The 18,726-nt window shown below is 34.0% G+C and overlaps 2 protein-coding genes across 2 annotated transcripts; both read right to left on the reverse strand.

Annotated features, from left to right (window-relative positions):
* Nucleotides 1–1,878: 1,878 nt before the first annotated feature.
* Nucleotides 1,879–3,241, reverse strand: LOC106326054 (uncharacterized membrane protein YuiD-like). Its single transcript, XM_013764094.1, has 5 exons — nucleotides 2,957–3,241; nucleotides 2,708–2,864; nucleotides 2,556–2,606; nucleotides 2,380–2,472; nucleotides 1,879–2,295 (listed from the first exon to the last, which is right to left on the reverse strand). The coding sequence occupies exons 1-5, from the start codon at nucleotides 3,094–3,096 to the stop codon at nucleotides 2,224–2,226; spliced, it is 513 nt and encodes a 170-aa protein (XP_013619548.1). The 5' UTR covers nucleotides 3,097–3,241; the 3' UTR covers nucleotides 1,879–2,223.
* Nucleotides 3,242–9,807: 6,566 nt separating this feature from the next.
* On the reverse strand, nucleotides 9,808–13,720 carry LOC106322948 (DNA polymerase alpha subunit B). Its single transcript, XM_013761099.1, has 15 exons — nucleotides 13,596–13,720; nucleotides 13,416–13,491; nucleotides 13,059–13,190; nucleotides 12,512–12,971; nucleotides 12,337–12,416; nucleotides 12,057–12,132; nucleotides 11,794–11,973; nucleotides 11,351–11,455; nucleotides 11,151–11,246; nucleotides 10,962–11,054; nucleotides 10,829–10,867; nucleotides 10,682–10,723; nucleotides 10,459–10,586; nucleotides 10,260–10,386; nucleotides 9,808–10,169 (listed from the first exon to the last, which is right to left on the reverse strand). Exons 1-15 carry the CDS (start codon nucleotides 13,675–13,677, stop codon nucleotides 10,020–10,022), a joined length of 1,866 nt encoding a protein of 621 aa, XP_013616553.1. The 5' UTR covers nucleotides 13,678–13,720; the 3' UTR covers nucleotides 9,808–10,019.
* Nucleotides 13,721–18,726: the final 5,006 nt, after the last annotated feature.

The following is an 18,726-nucleotide window of genomic DNA, read 5'->3' on the forward strand; positions in this document are numbered from 1 at the left end:
ATTAGGGATTTATGAATATTAATTGTTCTCGAATTCAAACTGAAGTTATAATCTATCAACTCTCGTATGAAAGTCCTAAGGGAGTGTCGATTGATGTCTCCTATGGATTGTCGATCGATGTCTGGTATTGACTGTCGATCGATGTCTGGTATTGACTATCGATCGATATATCTTATGAAGTGTCGATCGACACTACTTCTAGCAAGCTTTAGCGAATATGTTTGATGTGTTCTCTAATCACCTAGACCAACTCTCGTGTGCCTAACTAATAAGATCATACTAGTTTTATTCAGGCAACATGCCAAGCTCTCACTTGCACCAATCAATCCTAAGATCTAAGTTCAAGGTTTATCAACCCTAAGCTTAGTAATAAGAACAACTAGATGAAGAACTAATTAAATCACCCTAACAACAATATAGATTTAGCAAACCATAAGTTAACCTTTGAAGAACCCTAATCTAACAAGAGAACTACTCAGACGTATTCATAGGAAACATTATGATGGTCTGAATAATACTTCAATAGATAAATAAAATAGAATAGAATAAAAAAACAAAGGGAGTTCAAGATCTTCCATCTCTCAAGGTGTACAGATCTCTCTTTCTAATCCTAAGCTCTCTGTCTAGAATAGTATGAAGCATATCCGTCAACAATGGCTAACAAACAGGAAAATAGGGTTTTTAGTCGTGTAGGGGTATTCTGGTAATTTGTGGTAACTTCTGGACCTAAATTAGTCATAAAATATATTCGGCCTGCATTCTGGAAACACCTTCGATCGATGCCAAGGGTGCACCATCGATCGATATTCCTTTATCTCCTCGACAGCTTCCTCTCGCGAGGCAGACTGACCATTTTTCAGTAACACAGACATAACTTCTGCTACAGGATGCTGATTGACCTCAGACCGGTGGCATTGGAAAACTAATTCAAAGTTCTATATTGTTTTAAAAGATGGGCTCAATCTAACGGTGGTAAGGTCTCCATCCATAGCTAAACATCTGACGCGTCTGTGCAGTTCTGCACATCAAAAGGTTCTAAAAGACTGAAAAATCACCATATTTTTCTACAACGTACCTGAACCTGTAAATACTCTAAAAAGACTCCAAAACATAGTATTTAGTTATTAAAAAACTTACAAACCATGGATAAAAGTAGGTAAAATTCATGGCCTATCAGTGAAGAACCATGATCAGAATAATCAATAATGCAAAACATTGCTTCTCAACTCAGTCTTGAAGTCTAGAATTGATTACAGTTGGATCGGGTTTGTTACTAATAGCCAGATTTATTAAGATTAAGCACATGTTTCTCTCTTTGTATCTCAGTTTTCCAACAAATTCACTAGGAAGAGTAAATGTTATTTTTGATCGCTTCATGGCTCTTCTTACTAGGAGAATTCTTTAAGGTCACACACCTCCATACATATTCTTGATGGTGAATCTTCGGACTGCTGATCTTGGAGCTCTTACTGGTCGGAGAAGACAGTATGTTCCATATGCTGATCAAGACTCTCTCATATGACGTGTTTGGTTAATTAAATCTATCTGTTTGTTTCATGAGGTTGTACCGACAAGAAAAGTAAAGAGGTCCTCCTTATAATATCGCCACTAAAGGAATCATTTCAGATATAGCTCATGCCACCTTCAAAGTGGCAGAGGAGACATTAGTTAATATAAACTAAGAGATGTGTTTAATGACCTAGAATAACTAGAGATTATTAGCATTACCTTTAAAGGCTTCTATGTAGATATAGTGGAAAAAAAGAATATGACAATTTTGACCCAAGAAAAAAAAGAGAAAAGGATACGACACTCTTCTACGGGTGGGATATCAGTAATAATTTAAAGAGAGGTTCCATTGCTTGGCGATGTTTTGGATTTGACCCTCCTCTGCAATTTAACAAAGATCCACTATAGATATAGAGGTTTTCATAAATCTGAGTTTAGAAGTAATGATCCTGCTGTATCTAAACATATCATACTCGTTTGTTAGTTCAAGGCAAAAGCTCCTCTGTTACCACATCATAGATCCGTGTAATGACTTTTTTTCATGTTTCCTTTACAAGACCCAAACCTATACTATGTTGTTAATGATACAAGCTGAGCACCGGAAAGAAACATGGGTCCATGCACCCAGTTTCCTTGTCATGGCTGATTCAGCTACATACCAGAGGCTTTCACACAGGATGGATCAGAAGAGGTGAGCTCTTGCTGCACCTTAGGCTACTTGGCTGTCAAGGTGACTAAGTAGCCAACAACTGCTGTAGCAGTTCCCAGGATCCCACCCACAATGACCTGATGACACAGAAACAGATATGGTCTAACATGAAAGCCATCACTATTGATCTGAGCTGCCTCAATTTTGCATTATTCGCTTACCTGTGGAGGGGTATGACCTAGAAGTTCACGCAAGGGTCTGCTTTCAGCGAGGGGATGCTCTGAAGGAAGTTCATACACAATCTGATTGAGAACCTGGAAATGAAACAGACCCAAATCAGCCAAAAAAAAAAAACAGATGCTAACAAACAAAAAGAGAAAACAAACAAAAGAAAAACCTCAGCTTGGCGTCCAGCATGTAATCTTACACCAGTTGCATCATACATAACCTGCCGCAGAAAAAATAAAACACAAAACCCCTAACTATTTAATCCTCTCCTCAAGCCTTAACCATCAAAACTGATAAGAAAAGTGATTGAATAAGCCATACAATGGAAGTGAGAATGAAAGCCATAGCGAAAAGAGATCCTCCAAAGCCTTCTTGTAAACCAACGGCCATAGCAAGAGCTGTAACAGTTGCTGAATGTGAAGAAGGCATTCCTCCAGACCCAACAAGCCGTTTCAGATCCCATCTCTTTTCCTTATACCTTTTGACAAAACATACAAAACAGAGTTGTCCGTAAAATCTCTGTCTTTGTCTAAACCATTCTCAGAAACTACATATGAGTAGTAAACGTACCAGGTGGTGAAGAACTTGATGAACTGTGCGATGGTGAAAGCTAATACGGCGGAAAACAGAGGGTAGTTCGTGAAAATAGAGAAATAGTGGGAAGAAGGGGAAGACGATTCCTCCATTAGACGATGGTCGATTGATCTCATTAGGGCTTCAAATCAATAACGAGAGCTCTCTACTAGATGAAGACATGATCCATAAGAGGAACCCTTTGCGTGTGGAAAAATCTTTCTTTTTGATCTCTCTCTAATGGGGTCTACCCTTCAAAATCTTTATTTTCTTCTTCCTCGAAATATTCTTTCGTGTTTGTTTTCTCGCTTCTTCTTTGCAACGGTGCTATTTAATATCATTTCTCAACCTAGGAAGGAGAAAACGTATTTATCCGAAATTGAATAATCAAATTATTTATCTTATATATTCTGTTTCGAAGAACATTTGTATTCCTATTTTTATATTTATATTATTTTCAGTTTTCGAGAGAAAGAATTAAAAATCGGCTATGCGATTTAAAATTCAGGAATCGAGTGTATATTCACAAAATGTAGCATGTGAAATGAGGATATGCATGTGTTAAAAAAAGAAAAAGGAATGAGGATATGTAGAGACGTTAACTTGTTTTTATTTATCAATTGATTTGTGATTGCGCAGAATATGCTTCCTTGTTTGCAATTGTAATAAACAAGCGACTCTCTCTCTCTCTCTCTCTCTCTCTCTCTCTCTCTCTCTCTCTCTCTCTCTCTGAGAGAGAAAGCAGAGAGAGAAAGTCGTCGATCCGCCTCACCGGCTTGTCTTCGGAGTTCAGATCTGTCTCAATCCGTGTTTCATCGGGTTTTTCTCTCCGGCGTCGATGGCTTATAAAGCATCGCATGACTGGCTCTGTTCCGGTGTCGCATCTTTCATATGGTGGACGACCGGCTTCTGGCTCCGGGGACCACACCTCTTTTACGGGGTTGGACCGCCAGCTCTTGGCTCCGGGGACCACGCTTTCCTCTGTGGTGTTGGACCGCCGGCTTTTGGATCCGCTTCGCAGCATCCTCTGATGTTTGATGGCGAATTGGTTACGGGTTAGATCAGATTCTGTATTGTCTCTTCTTCTTTTTTCTGTTCTGTTCCAAGCGATTTCCTGCTCGATTGATTTGATGGCGATGTTCGATTGGAACTCCTCCTGAAGAAGAATTTTTTTTCACATCTCAGCGATGGAAGATAAAGCAGTGTGGCTGAGTTTTCACCTCCAAATATTGACGTCGCGGTTGCTTTGCACGGGATCCTGTTTCCTGTGTGGTTCCGGTGGATCTCCGATTAGTAGGCCGTCGGTGATGCTCTTGCCGGTGTTGTGCGGTGGCGTTTCGGCCTTAGGGCACATGACCTTCGAGTGGCAATGTTATGACGCGTGTTCCTCGTTGGTGAAGGCTTCAACACGTATCTCTTGCGGGTTTTAGTTCGACGGGCTTAAGGCCCAAGTGGCTCCTTTAGTTTGCCCTTCTGTTTTGGACTTCCTAGTTTGATCTTTGTAATGTGTTTTGGGCTTTTTCTTTTGGGCTTTGTCTCTTTAATAAATACTAGATGACAAAAAAAAAATGCTTCTTTGTTTGCAAGTTTGCTTAGGAATATGCTTTTTAATTCTTAGGCTTTAAACAAAAACCGCGTGGACATATAATTTTAACAGATACACAAATTAATGACTTAAGTATATATTCATCTATATTTGCTAAAACATACCTGAAAATAGTTAGTAAAAAACCTTAAAATTCTGAAAACTAGTTAAACCATAAATTTTGAGAAAATAATAACTTAAATATATTCATCTATTTTTGCTAGAACATACCTACCTACTTTATATTAATCTAAAGAAATTACATTCGCTATATGACATGAATTAGTCAAGGTATATTGTCCTCCAATGATTATATTCCATGGTACATCCGAATGAAACATTTGCATTGGTTTTCAAATTTTTAAAAAGCTAATTATAGATAGATCATAATGTTAATATATATATATATATATATAGTAAAATTAACCTAAAAGTGTTTATGGCCCTTTGAATCTTAGATCTAATAGGAATAAGACGACCTAATAAAACAAAAATATAAAAAAATTCTTCACGAATATATTTTGAGAAATATCATCTAAATATATTTTCTTTCTTCACGAATCGCATTTCATAAAATTTTGATGAGGTAAATAGAAAAAACTTGCACAACACTGAGACAGAAAATGAACAGTACATGTTGAACATGCGATGAAATTGAAAGCAATAAAGGATAAGAGCGTGAGCGTGTATGTAAGATCATTGTTGATGATCCCAGTTATGAGATTATATACGAGGAATTGTGCGACAAGGAAATATGTGAATGGAATGGTTTCAGAAGAAAAAGAAGGCTGTAGAGTGCATGTTAAAAAGAAGCTTGCGAAAGTTTAGCAAGGAAGGAGACAACAGTGAAATTGGAGACGATGACTGTTCAAAAGAGGATAATATATCATATCTCATCGTCCTTCGTCCAAAGATGAGGAAGAACAAGCCCAACTGAAAGCTCGTGAGGCGAGTCCTTTTACAGATGAGTGAGAGAAAGAGGGATCGGCAGAGTTTGAGCTGATTTTTGGCTTTAAGAGTATGGTGTTATGTTTGGACCAAATATTGGGTTTTATTAGATTCAATATAATCTTAAAACTGTTGGTCGGACAAGTATATAATAATTGATGGTTATTGGAAAACGTGGCATAGTAAGATAGATGATGTGGCTTGTTAGTATTGGTCGGGGTTAATAATCTTAGGTGAGATAGAAAAATAATTTCTTTGATATAAAGAAAATATTGAAACTGCAGAAAAACACAAAAAAAATTGTATTAAGTTTAATTTTGACATGTAGTATTAAGTTTGAGGTGCAATACAATATAAATTATGTGATAAAAACTGTAAATTTATGTAGTAAGTTTGCAGTAAAAATAAAAATTATCATTTTATTAAAATTGATGACTGTTGACATTTTTTATGTATAAATTGCTGTATAGTTTTAAATAGAATAAATAAAAATAAAAATATTTAATAAAAACAAAAAAAAATTAAATTGTTTTAAAATATATAAATAATCATAATAATTTATTCGTAATATGTATAAATAATATTTTACAAGAAATCAATTGCAATATGTATTATTTTATAAAGATTTATAGGTACTAATATATCATCATTATTCCAATAGAATAATATAATAAATTAAACAAAACAATAATAAAATAGATTTTGAATTAAAGAATTTGATAGCAGTACAAGCTTTCAAAATAAAGTGATGACTTGCTACTGTTGGGTCATATATATATATATAATAGGACTTGGGAAGATTATAAAAATCTTTGGCTAGCACAAAATTAAGTAGAGTTGTATAACATTTTTAAAACCATAATTTTAAAAAAAACATAAGATATTGTTTAACATATTTGTGTGTTTAAACTATATATAAATTCTGAAATTTACAAAATACCTACTAACGTAATTTAATTATTGATAAATAGTATTTATTTTTTTTATTTTCTGTTTCATAAAGATATTGTTAAATTTGTGGGCTTAAAACTATAATTTTTTTTTTTTGATATTTACCAGCAGAAATTTTTTCCATGTAGCTCAATTTATGATAGCAGTAACTGTTTTTGTAACATTTTTTTAACTCAACTACAACACATGTTAACTCAAACTTATAAAATCAAAAAATAAAGTTTGATGCATGATTGGTAACATTTGTTCCGTTATCAATGATTTAAACCCTTAACTCAATGATACCACATGTCTCCAATCAAAGCCATTGTTTACTCTCCTCTTATTGTTTCAAATTTCTTTTTTGATTATCTCAGGAAAAAAAAATGATTCAATAGATTTTTTTTATTTTGCGACTGAGTTCCAAACTTTATAAAAGATATGAACTCACTTCTTGTTCGCTACGTTTTCTGTTTGTCTCTCCCATAATTTTCTTGAAGTATTTTTTTCGAATACGATTCATTTTCCAACCCTGGTCAAATGCTGAGATACTCAAAATTCTGTATACTCTTAATAAATTACTGGTATTTTTTTTCCTTAAATTTTTACATCCAAATCTCAAATTTTAAGTTTTAGATCTAAAATTTTAATTTCAGTTTAATTTAAAATTTCAATATTTAATTGTCAGAGTACAATTTAGAGTATGATTGTATGACACAAATAGAGTAAATATTTTAGTGAGAAACCTATTCTTCTTCTTTTAGTTGTTAAAGTTACCATTCAGGTAAAAAAAGTTTTAATATTTTTAAATTGTTTTGCGCTGGTTACTATTTAAAAAGTGCTATACTTTTTTTCTCATGGCTTTTGAAGAGAAAAATACTTACGCAAGCTTTATTTTTTAAATATTTTTTTACTCTGCTACTTTTACTCTTAGTTACACATTTTTGTTACTCCCAATTATGCTAGCAGTTGCCAGTCACACCTTTAGTTCAATTCCATACAAATTATGCAGTTTTTTTTATAGTTACACTAGTTACGCCTTACAAAGTTATACCAAGTCGTACCATTTCTCAAGTACAACTTGGTATAATTTTCTAAGTGCAACTAAGTACAACTCAATTATACAAACTTGTACAGTAGTCCTAGTATAACATTTCTGCGTTTTTTCATCATTTCTTATTAACAACTTTGATCTACATACGATGAAAAACTGTCTAGCAATAGAAAAAGAAAATCAAAAGAAGATGAAAATATCAAAAAAAAAACAAAATCAAAAGAGAATAAGCATTATAAATCTCAATAACTATCAAATAACAAAAAAAAATGAAATGAAAAGTATTGAAGAATGAGGAGAAAAAGAGCAAGAAGAGGAAGAGAAAATGAATGAAAATTTTTGAAAAACAAGAAAGAGAAGAAAAAAAGATCAAGGAATGAAGGGGAATGTGAAAGAGGAATAGAATGCATAGCTGAGCAAATACAGAAGAAATCAAGCATGATACTGCATTTAGTGCCCAATCAACACAAAAAATACAGAACCAACAAAGTTGATGCAAAATAAAACGAGCTCGATGCAAAATATAAAAGTGTGTTAAAAAGTGTTCTTTGGGAAAGAGGGAATGTGGGTTAGCCATAGTAAATGGCCAATGCATGCTGACTTTGTTTTTTTTTTCCTTTTTCTTTGTCTGTATAATAATTGTATTTTTTTGTTTTAGATATTTAACTTACAAATTTTTTTTTTTAACATTCAGTCGAATATTCTAATTCAATAAATTAGTTTTACTAGTTAGATCAAATATTTGTTCTGCATAATCTATTTGATCTATGTTTTTGATCTGCGTACCATTCAAAACTTAAAGAGTCTGAATGTGTAGCAAAGCAAATAAATAAGAAATCAAGCATGCATATAGTATTGCATTTAGTGTCCAATCAACTCTAAGAATGCAGAACCAACAAAATTAAGAAATAAGAGTCTGAATGTGTAGCAAAGCAAATAAATAAGAAATCAAGCATGCATTGAGTATTTCATTTAGTACCCAATCAACTCTAAGAATGCAGAACCAACAAAATTAAGAAATAAGAGTCTGAATGTGTAGCAAAGCAAATAAATAAGAAATCAAGCATGCATTGAGTATTTCATTTAGTACCCAATCAACTCTAAGAATGCAGAACCAACAAAATTAATAAAAATAAAACCAATTGCATGCAGAACATAAATATGTGTTAAGAAAGTGTTACGTATAGGAAAAAGTGAAGTTGGCTTGACCCGTAACAAAATGAGACGGAAGAAGCATAAACTAAACTGGATAAGGAAATCTTATAGCAATCACTAAAGAATTATTGCAAATACATTATGGGCAAACAAAAATAATCCATATTAATATTTTTTCAATTTCATTGTACGTTGTAATTGTATTTACTTTGATTTAATGTTTAAATTTCCCTTGTATTCATTAAAATAATAATAATTATTGTTTATATAAAATTTGTATTTTTGTTTTAGATATTTTATAACTTACAAATTTATTTTTTAACATGGTGAAATATGTTCATTCGATAAATTAGTTTAACCTGTTAGGTCTCCATTTGTTCTGCATAATCTATTTGATCTACAATTGTTTTGTTTGATACACATTTTCTTTTTGATCTACTTTTTTTTTATGTGTATCATTCGAAGCCAAAGGGTATGAATGTGTAGCAGAGCAAATGCAGAAGAAATCAAACATACGTATGGTACTGAATTTAGTGTCCGGTCAACTCGAAAAATGCAGAACTAACAAAATTACTAAAAAAAAAAATTAACTGAATGTTGAATATAAAAGTGTGTTGAAAAGTGTTTTGCATGAAAGAGAGAGCATAAGTTGGCTGTGACAGAAGGCTTGCATGGTGACTTTTGAATTTTCTTTTCTTTTTTCTTTGTCTAGGTCAAAAAAATTTATTTTTTGTTTTAGATATTAAACTTAAAAAATTTATGTTTCTAAATATGCTAATTCGATAAGTTATTTTAACCATTAAATTTTCATTTGTTCTGCCTGATCTATTTGATCAATATTTGTTTTTTTTAATTTTTATTTTCTGTTTGATCTGCGTTTTTTAATATTTATATCATTCATAGAGAGAAAAAGAAAATGAGAGAGGGAATGGTTTTCTATTTGCGAGGAAAAAATGGAAAACTCTATGTTTAACTATAATGGGCTTTGGACCTAACGGGCTTTAACTTTAAAACAAAGAAAGTTAAAGCCACGGAACCATTGTAGGAGGTAAAATTGCTTAAGATACTTGATTGAAGAAAGAGATGTCAGAAAATTTTCAACCGTGTAAAATAAAACATCAATGGTTGCCTTCAAAAGACGAGGAATACACTCAGTCGAGGAAGAATGTCCCAAAGAGTCGCTGATATTTAAATATATTAAATTTTGGGTGTCATTCAATACGTTAAACCTTTTTTGTCTTGTATGGTAAACCCCGATGTTTTGTAAATCAGCCGGTTTCCGCTTAAATAAATTGCATAGAATGGTAACATAGAAAATGAGAGGAACCGGAGGCTTTTTCTTATATATAAAATACCAGAGCTAGCCTAAACATAAAGCAGTTTCTGTTTTAAATAGAGATGACGGAAGCATGCATCGATTCTGGATCGCCCTTGTAGGTAAGCTCAACAAAAGTACCTGCACCTTCTCCTTTCGCAAGTCTTCCAGGGTTTACACACACACACTTGGCCGCATCTTCCCCTTCCCCAATGGATAAAACCTTCACAACATTCAGGAAAAAGAAAAATCAGTAACTTACACATTCACACATCTTCTGAATTTGATGTCAATATTAACATAACTGACTCACCTTCACGAAGTACTTCATGTCGGACGGAAGTAGGAGAATGTCCGGGATTGATGAAATCTGCAGCGCCTGAGGAGCTAGTTTGGAATCATAAGGGAGACTCTCAGGCGGTGGATACAGAGGATAGAAGCTGTTTCATTACATTATACTTTTTTTAGTATATGGTAGCAGCTGAGAATATAGTTTGAATAGAGAGTTATACCTTCGCTGACGAAGGAGATGGCTAGCGAGTCTGCCCAAGCGATCAGTGGGGACTCCGCTTGGGTTTCTCGACATCTCCTCCACACTCAGTTGCTTCAGTACATCTACTGTGCAGCAGCCTACCTTCACCTGAGAATCCTCCAATCAATGTTTATATTTTAAAGACTTTGAGAGTTGAGAGTATATTGCTACTTAGAAGATAATTATTACAATGATTTTAATACCTGGTTTGCCTCAAAGGTCCCCGGGTTTGATAGACTGGTTATCTGTATGTATGGGAGAAAAAAAAAAGAAGGAAAAGAATGCAGTCAGTTATATCCGGCTGTGAACAGAGAATTGAGTGATGAAATGGAAAATTTATTATCAAGTACCTGATGTTCGAGATCAGGTATGTGAATGTCGAAAGGAGGCTGTTAACGCAAGGAGAAGCTTGTCACGTCAAAACAGAGAAGAGAAATGCATAAAAGCGAGAAGAGAAGTTTTGAGAGAAAAAATAAAAAGCACCTGTGGGAATATGAAATCATGGTTAGCATCACGGAGGGATGGAACCAGAACCACTCGTACTTCTGAACCCATGAATTCCACATATTCTTGCACCTGTGAAATTCAAAAAAGAAAAAGAAAACATGAAGATCTTTGTTTATTACAAAGTCAGTCAGTGTTGAATATAACTTTTAGTTTTATTATCAGTACCCTCCTGATGACTTCCACTTGAAAAATCTCACTGAAGTTGGCATCAACAGCTCCTTTCTCAATCTCTGGATGGTTAGAATCCACAAACGGTCCAAGCTGAGTTTTTTTTTTAAAAAAAAACGTAAGTTCCACCATTGATACAATCATACACCACATATGTACTAGTCTATTGAAGGTCTGAATGAATCTTAGTTACTCACCAGCAAAAGTAACTGCGGTGGCTTTCTTTTTGCATGGGCTAGTAGCTCACTCAGTGGCTCAAACAGCAAGTTGTCTAATGTAGTGAATGGTCCGGACGCAATTATCTGTCAAGATTAATACCCTTAAGCATCATTTCGAATCCCAAAACTAGAATACAGAACAGATCATACATGCTTACACTCTTTCCAATATCCCCCAAAAAAGAGGAACACAACATACAAATTTTTCTGGCAACATCGAAGTCAGAAACTAGAGGAGCTCTAATCTTTACAGTTACCAGCCTAGCTAACCGATACAGCAATATGGTTTCTAAAATTCTCAACATTTTGACCATGTATGCATATATGTTAGGAGAGAAAAGGACAACAAATAACAACGGCTTCCTTGAAAATGGAAGAAATTACTAGTGTAGCTCCCTTGAGATGAAGAATCGCATACTTACAAATGAAACCTCTGACTTTTCACGGGATTCTTCAGCAAGAGTTAAGACCTCCTGATCCAAGTTTTGCTTCTTAGCAGGAGGTAGATCCACGTCAGCAGTGAGTGTTAAAGGAACTGTATCCAGCAGCTTGGATGCAGTGAAATAATGTCCACTAGGATTTTGTCCTTCAATGCCAACAATCTGCATCAAATTCAGACCACCTCCACATGAATATTAAGAGTCTTGTGTGGAAGAAAAGCAAAAGACTGAATGTTGTTTATCACCTGGCCAGGAAAAATGGAGAATTGATTTAGTCTGTTCAAATCCAGTGGAACACGCTGTCCTGAAGTTCTCTCGGCACTGCGGTGATAGAATTTGATGCCATTAGGATAAGGAGACTGAGAATATTCGGGACTAAAGTGCTCCACATGTGATGCCATTATCTAACTAAAAATCATTTACGCAACTCTTTAAAGAACAGGAATCATTATCCTTCATACTATTTTACAGTCAAAACAGAATGTGATTACATTCAAAGAGAAGTGAAGCCATAATTTGAGTTACCTGCTTTGCAATAGAATGGACTTGTCATTCAAGAACCCCTCTCCATCACAACAAATCATTCCAACAGAAAAAATGCTTCTCTGAAGCAATCAATAGCACTTGTAAGCAAACTCTATACCCCAATGTTAAACTTCTTTGAAACCAAAGTAGCATCTATTATAATAACTAAAGCTACCTGTGAAGCAACAGCTGGATCAACCTGTTCCTCATACAACCCCGAGGCAGCAAATGCATCTGCATGCCTTACGATCCGCTTCTCGAGCGAATCAAACCTGTCCTCAGTTCTGTAATACATGAACCTACAACCCGGTTCAGGGCCAACGCCATTGACTTTTAGAGAACACCTGCGTCTTGTCAGAACTTTCTTGATAATCATATCATCCTCACTGTTTTCCACATCATTGTTATCTCCATTCTCTGCCTGCGCCGCCGCATCACCTATGTTGAATCTCACCACAAACTTTTGGCCTCGTTGACCAAAAGGAGTCACATGTCCAACTGACTTCCCAGTAGAGTAACCGTAATCCCTCGATTTGCTTATTGAATCAAACGGATCCGGAAGTAACCGCTGAGACTTGTTTGTAGGGGTAGAGACGATGTCGTCTTCTGTATCTTCAGGAATCCCATCCAAAAGCCTGGACCAAAACAGTGTGTATGACTTTTTCAAGCTTGTAAAAAGTTGATGCAAGAAAGAAGGGTCTCTGACAAAAAGAAACACTTACATGTCGACATCTCTGTTTGAGTAGATATGCAGACCAGACTCCTCTTTCATAATAGATTCTTTCTGCTGGTTCTGTAGATGCAGTAGAAACCCATCCATTTCATCGTTCTTTACTGTTTGATCAATACTTTGTCTGTTACAACACAAAGAAATGATTTTAAACTCCATCTCTTATAAACACTAACACAAAACCAATGAACATCAAACTATACAATAAACTTATAAAAATCAAAACTTTGTCTGTTCCACACAAACACAAACTCACGAATATACGTATAAGCATCAATACAATCACTATGAGCATCAAAAGCATTGAACTTTACTATGAATTTGTGATGGCTAATAGGGAGAGTTATACCGATTGAGATGATAAAGTTCCCAACTTGAAACGAGTTCAGAAGGCTTCAGGCTGTAGTTTATGCAGAGAGTAACACCTGCAAAGCCGTCAGGAACAAGAATTAGATAACTCAAGTTTCGTGATTTGTAGAATGATAAAAGAGATTGGGCAAAGTGAAATTAGGACAAATCTCGAACTTACATCTCTCGAGAATCTCGTCTTCTTCCACAAGAGCGAAACCGCTGCGGCTGAATTCTTTCTTAATCTCTTCATTCGTCGCCATCTCTCGCTCTTTCGACCTCTCTCTCTCTTTCTTTCTCACAGTTGCGTTTCTTAAGAGAGATTTATTGTGGCGGCTGGAACCGGCGGGAAAATGTCAGATTTTGGGCGGGATTGCTATTGCCTTTCTTTATTGGGCCGGCCTTTAATGGGCCTTCTAATTTTCAAAGTCGGAAGATGTAAGGAGTTGGGGTTTGGGATTATTTGTCATGGAGCTGTGAAAGCTAAGCGTAACTATAATAATATCACAGGAATTTTTGATGGAAGTGGCATACTTAATACTAAGGATGAGGCTACAGCTCAGATTGCAGAGTATTTTTCCAGTATGTTTGTTTCTTATAATGTTATGTTTGGTAATGACATTTTACCCCATATACATCGGAAGGTCACACCTGCAATGAACCAGTTACTAATCAAAGAAGTTTCAGAGGGTGTAATTAAACAAGCAATGTTTATGATTGGATTAGAGAGAGCTCCTGGTCCTGATGGATTCACGGTTTCCTTCTATCATCATTTTTTGGAGGTAATAGCACCTGATGTTTGCAGTATGGTGATTTTTTTTTTTTTTGAATCAAGGAAACCACAGATTAATCATACTGATATCTTTTTTTATTCCAAAATTCTCTGGTGCTGCCGATATGTGTAATTATCGACCTATTAGTCTGTGCACCGTGGCGTATAAGCTCATCTCTAAGATTATGTGTTTACGGCTTCAATCCTGCTTGGATGGTATAATCGCTGAATCACAAGCAGTTTTCGTTTCTGGAAGACAAATCTCTGACAATATCTTAGTGGCTCATGAACTAATAACAGCTTTCAAATCTAAGAAGGATTGTTCTAAGAAGTATGTTGCAATAAAGACTGATATTAGTAAGGCAAATGATAGTGTGAAATGGTCTTTTTTGGAGGCAACAATGCTACAGTTGGGATTCGATGACAAATGGGTTGCTCTAACAATGGTATGTGTTCGGTCAGTTACCTATTATGTTCTAGTTAATGGTTTTCCATATCGAAGTATTACACATTCACGTGGTTTGCGACAAAGAGATGCAATGTAAGCATACATTTTCCTTCTTTGGGTGGAGGTTCTTATTCAAATGTTGGATAGAGCACATGAGTCTCAGTCTTTACGAGGAATGCGGTTAGCTAGTCGATGTCCAACGGTTACTGATCTATTCTTTGCAGATGATTCACTGTTTTTCTGTCGAGCAACCTGGAGGATACTACCTGTCTGGCTTCTTGTTTGATCAGTATGAAAAGATCCCGGGCCAGAAAGCCAATTATGATAAATCTTCGATCATCTTTGGCAAAAGGATTCCGCAGAATATAAGACCACATATTCAACAAATACTGAAAATAAGTACCTTAGGTGGAGGGGGTAAATATTTAGGCTTGCCAGAGCAATTTAGTTGAAGCAAAGTTTCTAATTTCCAGGGGATTGTAGAGAGAGTTAAGGAGCAGACTTCTCTCTGGTAAACTCAATTCTTATCACCGGCTGAGAAAGAGGTTTTGATCAAATCTGTTTTACAAGCTAAACCCGTCTACCCAATGAGTTGTTTCCTACTTCTAAAAAATATATGTGATGGTATCAATTCTCAGCTTACAGCTTTTTGGTGGGGTCAGACAGAAGGGAAGAGAAAGATTTCTTGGATATCTTGGAGAAAATTATGCTTACAAAAAACAGAAAGAGGAATGGGTTTTCGAGATTTATATGCTTTTAACAAAGCTTTACTTGCTAAGGAAGCCTGGAAGATTGAACAAAATCATCATTTCTTGTTGGCCAGATTATATAAAGGTCGTTATTACAACTCGTTGACATTCTTACAGTCGACAAGTTCAACTACGTCTTCGTATGGTTGGAAATACACCCAAGCTAGAAAGGAGTTATTGAAGAAGGGTTTGTTTATGAAAATTGTTGATGGTATGAATACTCGAATATGGGAAGATCAGTGGTTGCCAGCTTTACCACCTCAGAAGATAATATCTTCGTGTTTAGTCCCCGATATGACTGTTGGAGAGCTTATCAATCCTATTACTGGAACTTGGGATGAGGATAAGTTATCTCATTTATTGTTACCCGAAGACATTGAGTTGGTCCAGCAAATCAGATTATCGAAATATAATAGACATGATCAATATGTCTGGCCTTATACAACAAATATAGAGTATAAAGTAAAGTCAGGATACTGGACAATTACTCATGATTTTTATGAAGGAGATGATATTGTCCAACCTGAAGGATCGATTTCTATCAAGAGGATGATATGGAAATTGGATATCCTCCCTCAGATACAACACTTCCTATGGAGAACAGTTTCAGGTGCTTTTCCTACTTATGTTCAACCTTGTTCTCGTGAAATAAATACATATCCAGATTGTGAGATATGCTGCCTAGAGGAAGAATCTATCAACCCTACATTATTTTTATGTCTCCAGCATCTGTAGTTGGGTAATATATTATATGATATACGTCATTGGATGTCTCTACTGCCAATGTGCTCTTTGGAATTGGTCAATCGAGAGAAGAATATGGCCGCTGATGTTTTGTCCAAACATGCTTTTGAGGATTGCAGTGATGTTGTTTTTTTCAATTCCTCCTTTATGGTTGATTGATTATATATATAGACCTTATACAGTTTGAATTTAATAAAAATGTTGTTCAGAAAAATAAAATAAACCAAACTTTTATTTCGGACAATCCTTTAAGAGAGGATTGTGTAATTATAACATAAATGTAGTAGGGTTTGGATTTTTCGGGGTAGAAGTTTAGGGGTTAAAGTTTATAGTTCAGTATTTAAGGTTTATGAAATAAAATTTAAGATAATAATATTTATTTTACTTTTAGACCAGAAATCATATTATGTAATACTAATTTCATCATACTGGTTATTCGAACTGAAAACCTCTGACAAAATAATCAAAATTCTTTTCAGCTGAGTTAATGCCCTTAAGTAAATAAGTGATTTTTGAGAACAACTTGTGTCTTTGGCAAAAATAATGACAATTGTGACGCCACCAATAGTAGCTACGGGCGGCTGTCAATATTACACCTACAACTATGTACAGAACTCTAACTTTCACACCAGGAAACAACTATTTTTTGTTAAATTTTTTAAAAATGTATCAAAATAACATATCTAGTAGAATAGGATGAGTAAAAGGAGAAAAGATAAGTGTATATATCATATAATATTATAAGAATTTCAAATTTTAGAAATACTTATCAAGTGTTATTTAATCGTACGGATTTACTAATAAATTTGATTTTACAATAGATTTGAATGGATTTGTTTGGATTTTTTTGTTAAAAATACAAAGACTCAAATCCGAGGGAAAACCTCTGGATTTATAAATACTAATCCAAAAAATTTAAAAATCTGCATATTTTACTTGAATTTATAAATATTACATGAATTTCTAAATCAATCAAAATATATAAACCAATAACACCTTTTTAATTTGTGTTTAAACTACGCAGCATTAAACTTAAAGTGGGTCACTGTATTATTCGAAATTCAATCTTCGACGATTTAAGGATCATTTTATACAAATATATAGCTCAATATACCCATACAATAAGTAAGTGAACTGATTGTGATTCTATACTCAAAAATCAGGGCTCTAATTAAGTGAGGATATTATACTTATAACAATTTACTATTTATTTTTCTGCATGTAAAAACGACTTAAAACTAATGAATAAGTGAAAATTATATATTAAAAATTATCATGATTTAGTTTGATTATAAATAATTATATACATGCATAAACTTATAAAAAAATTACTTATTATGTTCACTTATACAACTCCGAACTGACAACCCTTTCCCATATGTATACCTTAATAACATCTATCAAAATTAAACATAATTTTACAAATATATATTATGAATCCAAGACAATAAAACAAATTAAATGCAAATAACAAAGCTAATATTATTTTAGCCTATTTATAATCATGAAACATTTATGTTTCAACTGAGATGAATAATGACAATCTTATATACTCAAAAAATAACTGAATCGATCAAATTGTTTATTAGTAAAATCAGATGTTTGTTTAAAAAATTCCTATTTGTTTTGAATACATATAAATTACAAACGATTAAAAACTTTTAAAATAAAATATTAATCAATATCATAAATTATATATTTTGTAAATGTTAATATTTCTACATGACTACGGAAGAAGCACCTAGATTATAAATAAATGGATGGTTTTTAAAAAAAATTTAATATCTTACTTCCTTTTTTAAATAGTTTGTATAATGAACTCGTTGGGGATAAATTGTAAAACTCTCTTACGTGTTAAAAGATTGAAAAAACAAATGAGAAAAAGCACCTAAAACATCAGATATATGGTGCAATTAGATGTAGTTTTTACGAAAAATCTATATATCATACACGTAAAAGAAGCGATATTTATCCCAGACAACATGATGTATAAATCGATGGTTTCATATTAGACCTTTGTATAATATTATTTATATAATTTATAAATAGAAGATACACTATATATTAATAGAGAAACATTTTAAAATTATAACATGTAATTTGTACTAATTAAAAAAGTGTCTTGCTGAATTATCACGTAATTGAAATGCTAATTTTGGTTACGTGGCGGCTTAAGAATCAATTAAGAATTTTGTTAGTTGATTAGGCGTTTAAGCAAACACCAATTAACCTAATCTGCCAACAATATCACAATCGAATGATATGTCATTGTAACATTTTAGGATCGAATCCACAAGGAACCAATGATCTATAACACCAAGAATACACAAGCTTCCTTAATCTAAGCAAACAGGAATATGAATGATTTTGTAACAAGCTAATGTCCTAGAAATATAAACAAAGTGATCTCAAATCCAATCAAGAAATAAGTGCAAGAATTCAATCAAATGCTAAGGATGGATCCACGGGCAATGATAATTGATATAAGGTGATCAAGGTTCAATCTAGGATGTTCAAACAAAACAATCAACAAGTCTATAGGTCTAGATCTCATTCAATATAGATTAATCCACAGTCCTGGCAAAAACCTGTATGCTAA

The sequence above is a fragment of the Brassica oleracea genome, chromosome C2 (genome assembly GCF_000695525.1).
Source record: "Brassica oleracea var. oleracea cultivar TO1000 chromosome C2, BOL, whole genome shotgun sequence".
In the NCBI taxonomy this organism is placed as follows: domain Eukaryota; kingdom Viridiplantae; phylum Streptophyta; class Magnoliopsida; order Brassicales; family Brassicaceae; genus Brassica; species Brassica oleracea.

Bases quoted from the DNA above. Each gene is read 5' to 3' on its own strand.
- LOC106326054 (XM_013764094.1), bottom strand. From the start codon at position 3,096: ATGAGATCAATCGACCATCGTCTAATGGAGGAATCGTCTTCCCCTTCT. The intron at 2,473-2,555 runs GTTTTTCTTTTG...TTTCATTTCCAG, and splicing joins ATGCTGGACGCCAAGCTGAG to GTTCTCAATCAGATTGTGTA. The intron at 2,296-2,379 runs GTAAGCGAATAA...CTGTGTCATCAG, and splicing joins TAGGTCATACCCCTCCACAG to GTCATTGTGGGTGGGATCCT.
- LOC106322948 (XM_013761099.1), bottom strand. From the start codon at position 13,677: ATGGCGACGAATGAAGAGATTAAGAAAGAATTCAGCCGCAGCGGTTTC. The intron at 13,191-13,415 runs GTATAACTCTCC...GTGTTGTAACAG, and splicing joins GAACTTTATCATCTCAATCG to ACAAAGTATTGATCAAACAG. The intron at 11,055-11,150 runs GTACTGATAATA...TGAATTTCACAG, and splicing joins AAGTGGAAGTCATCAGGAGG to GTGCAAGAATATGTGGAATT.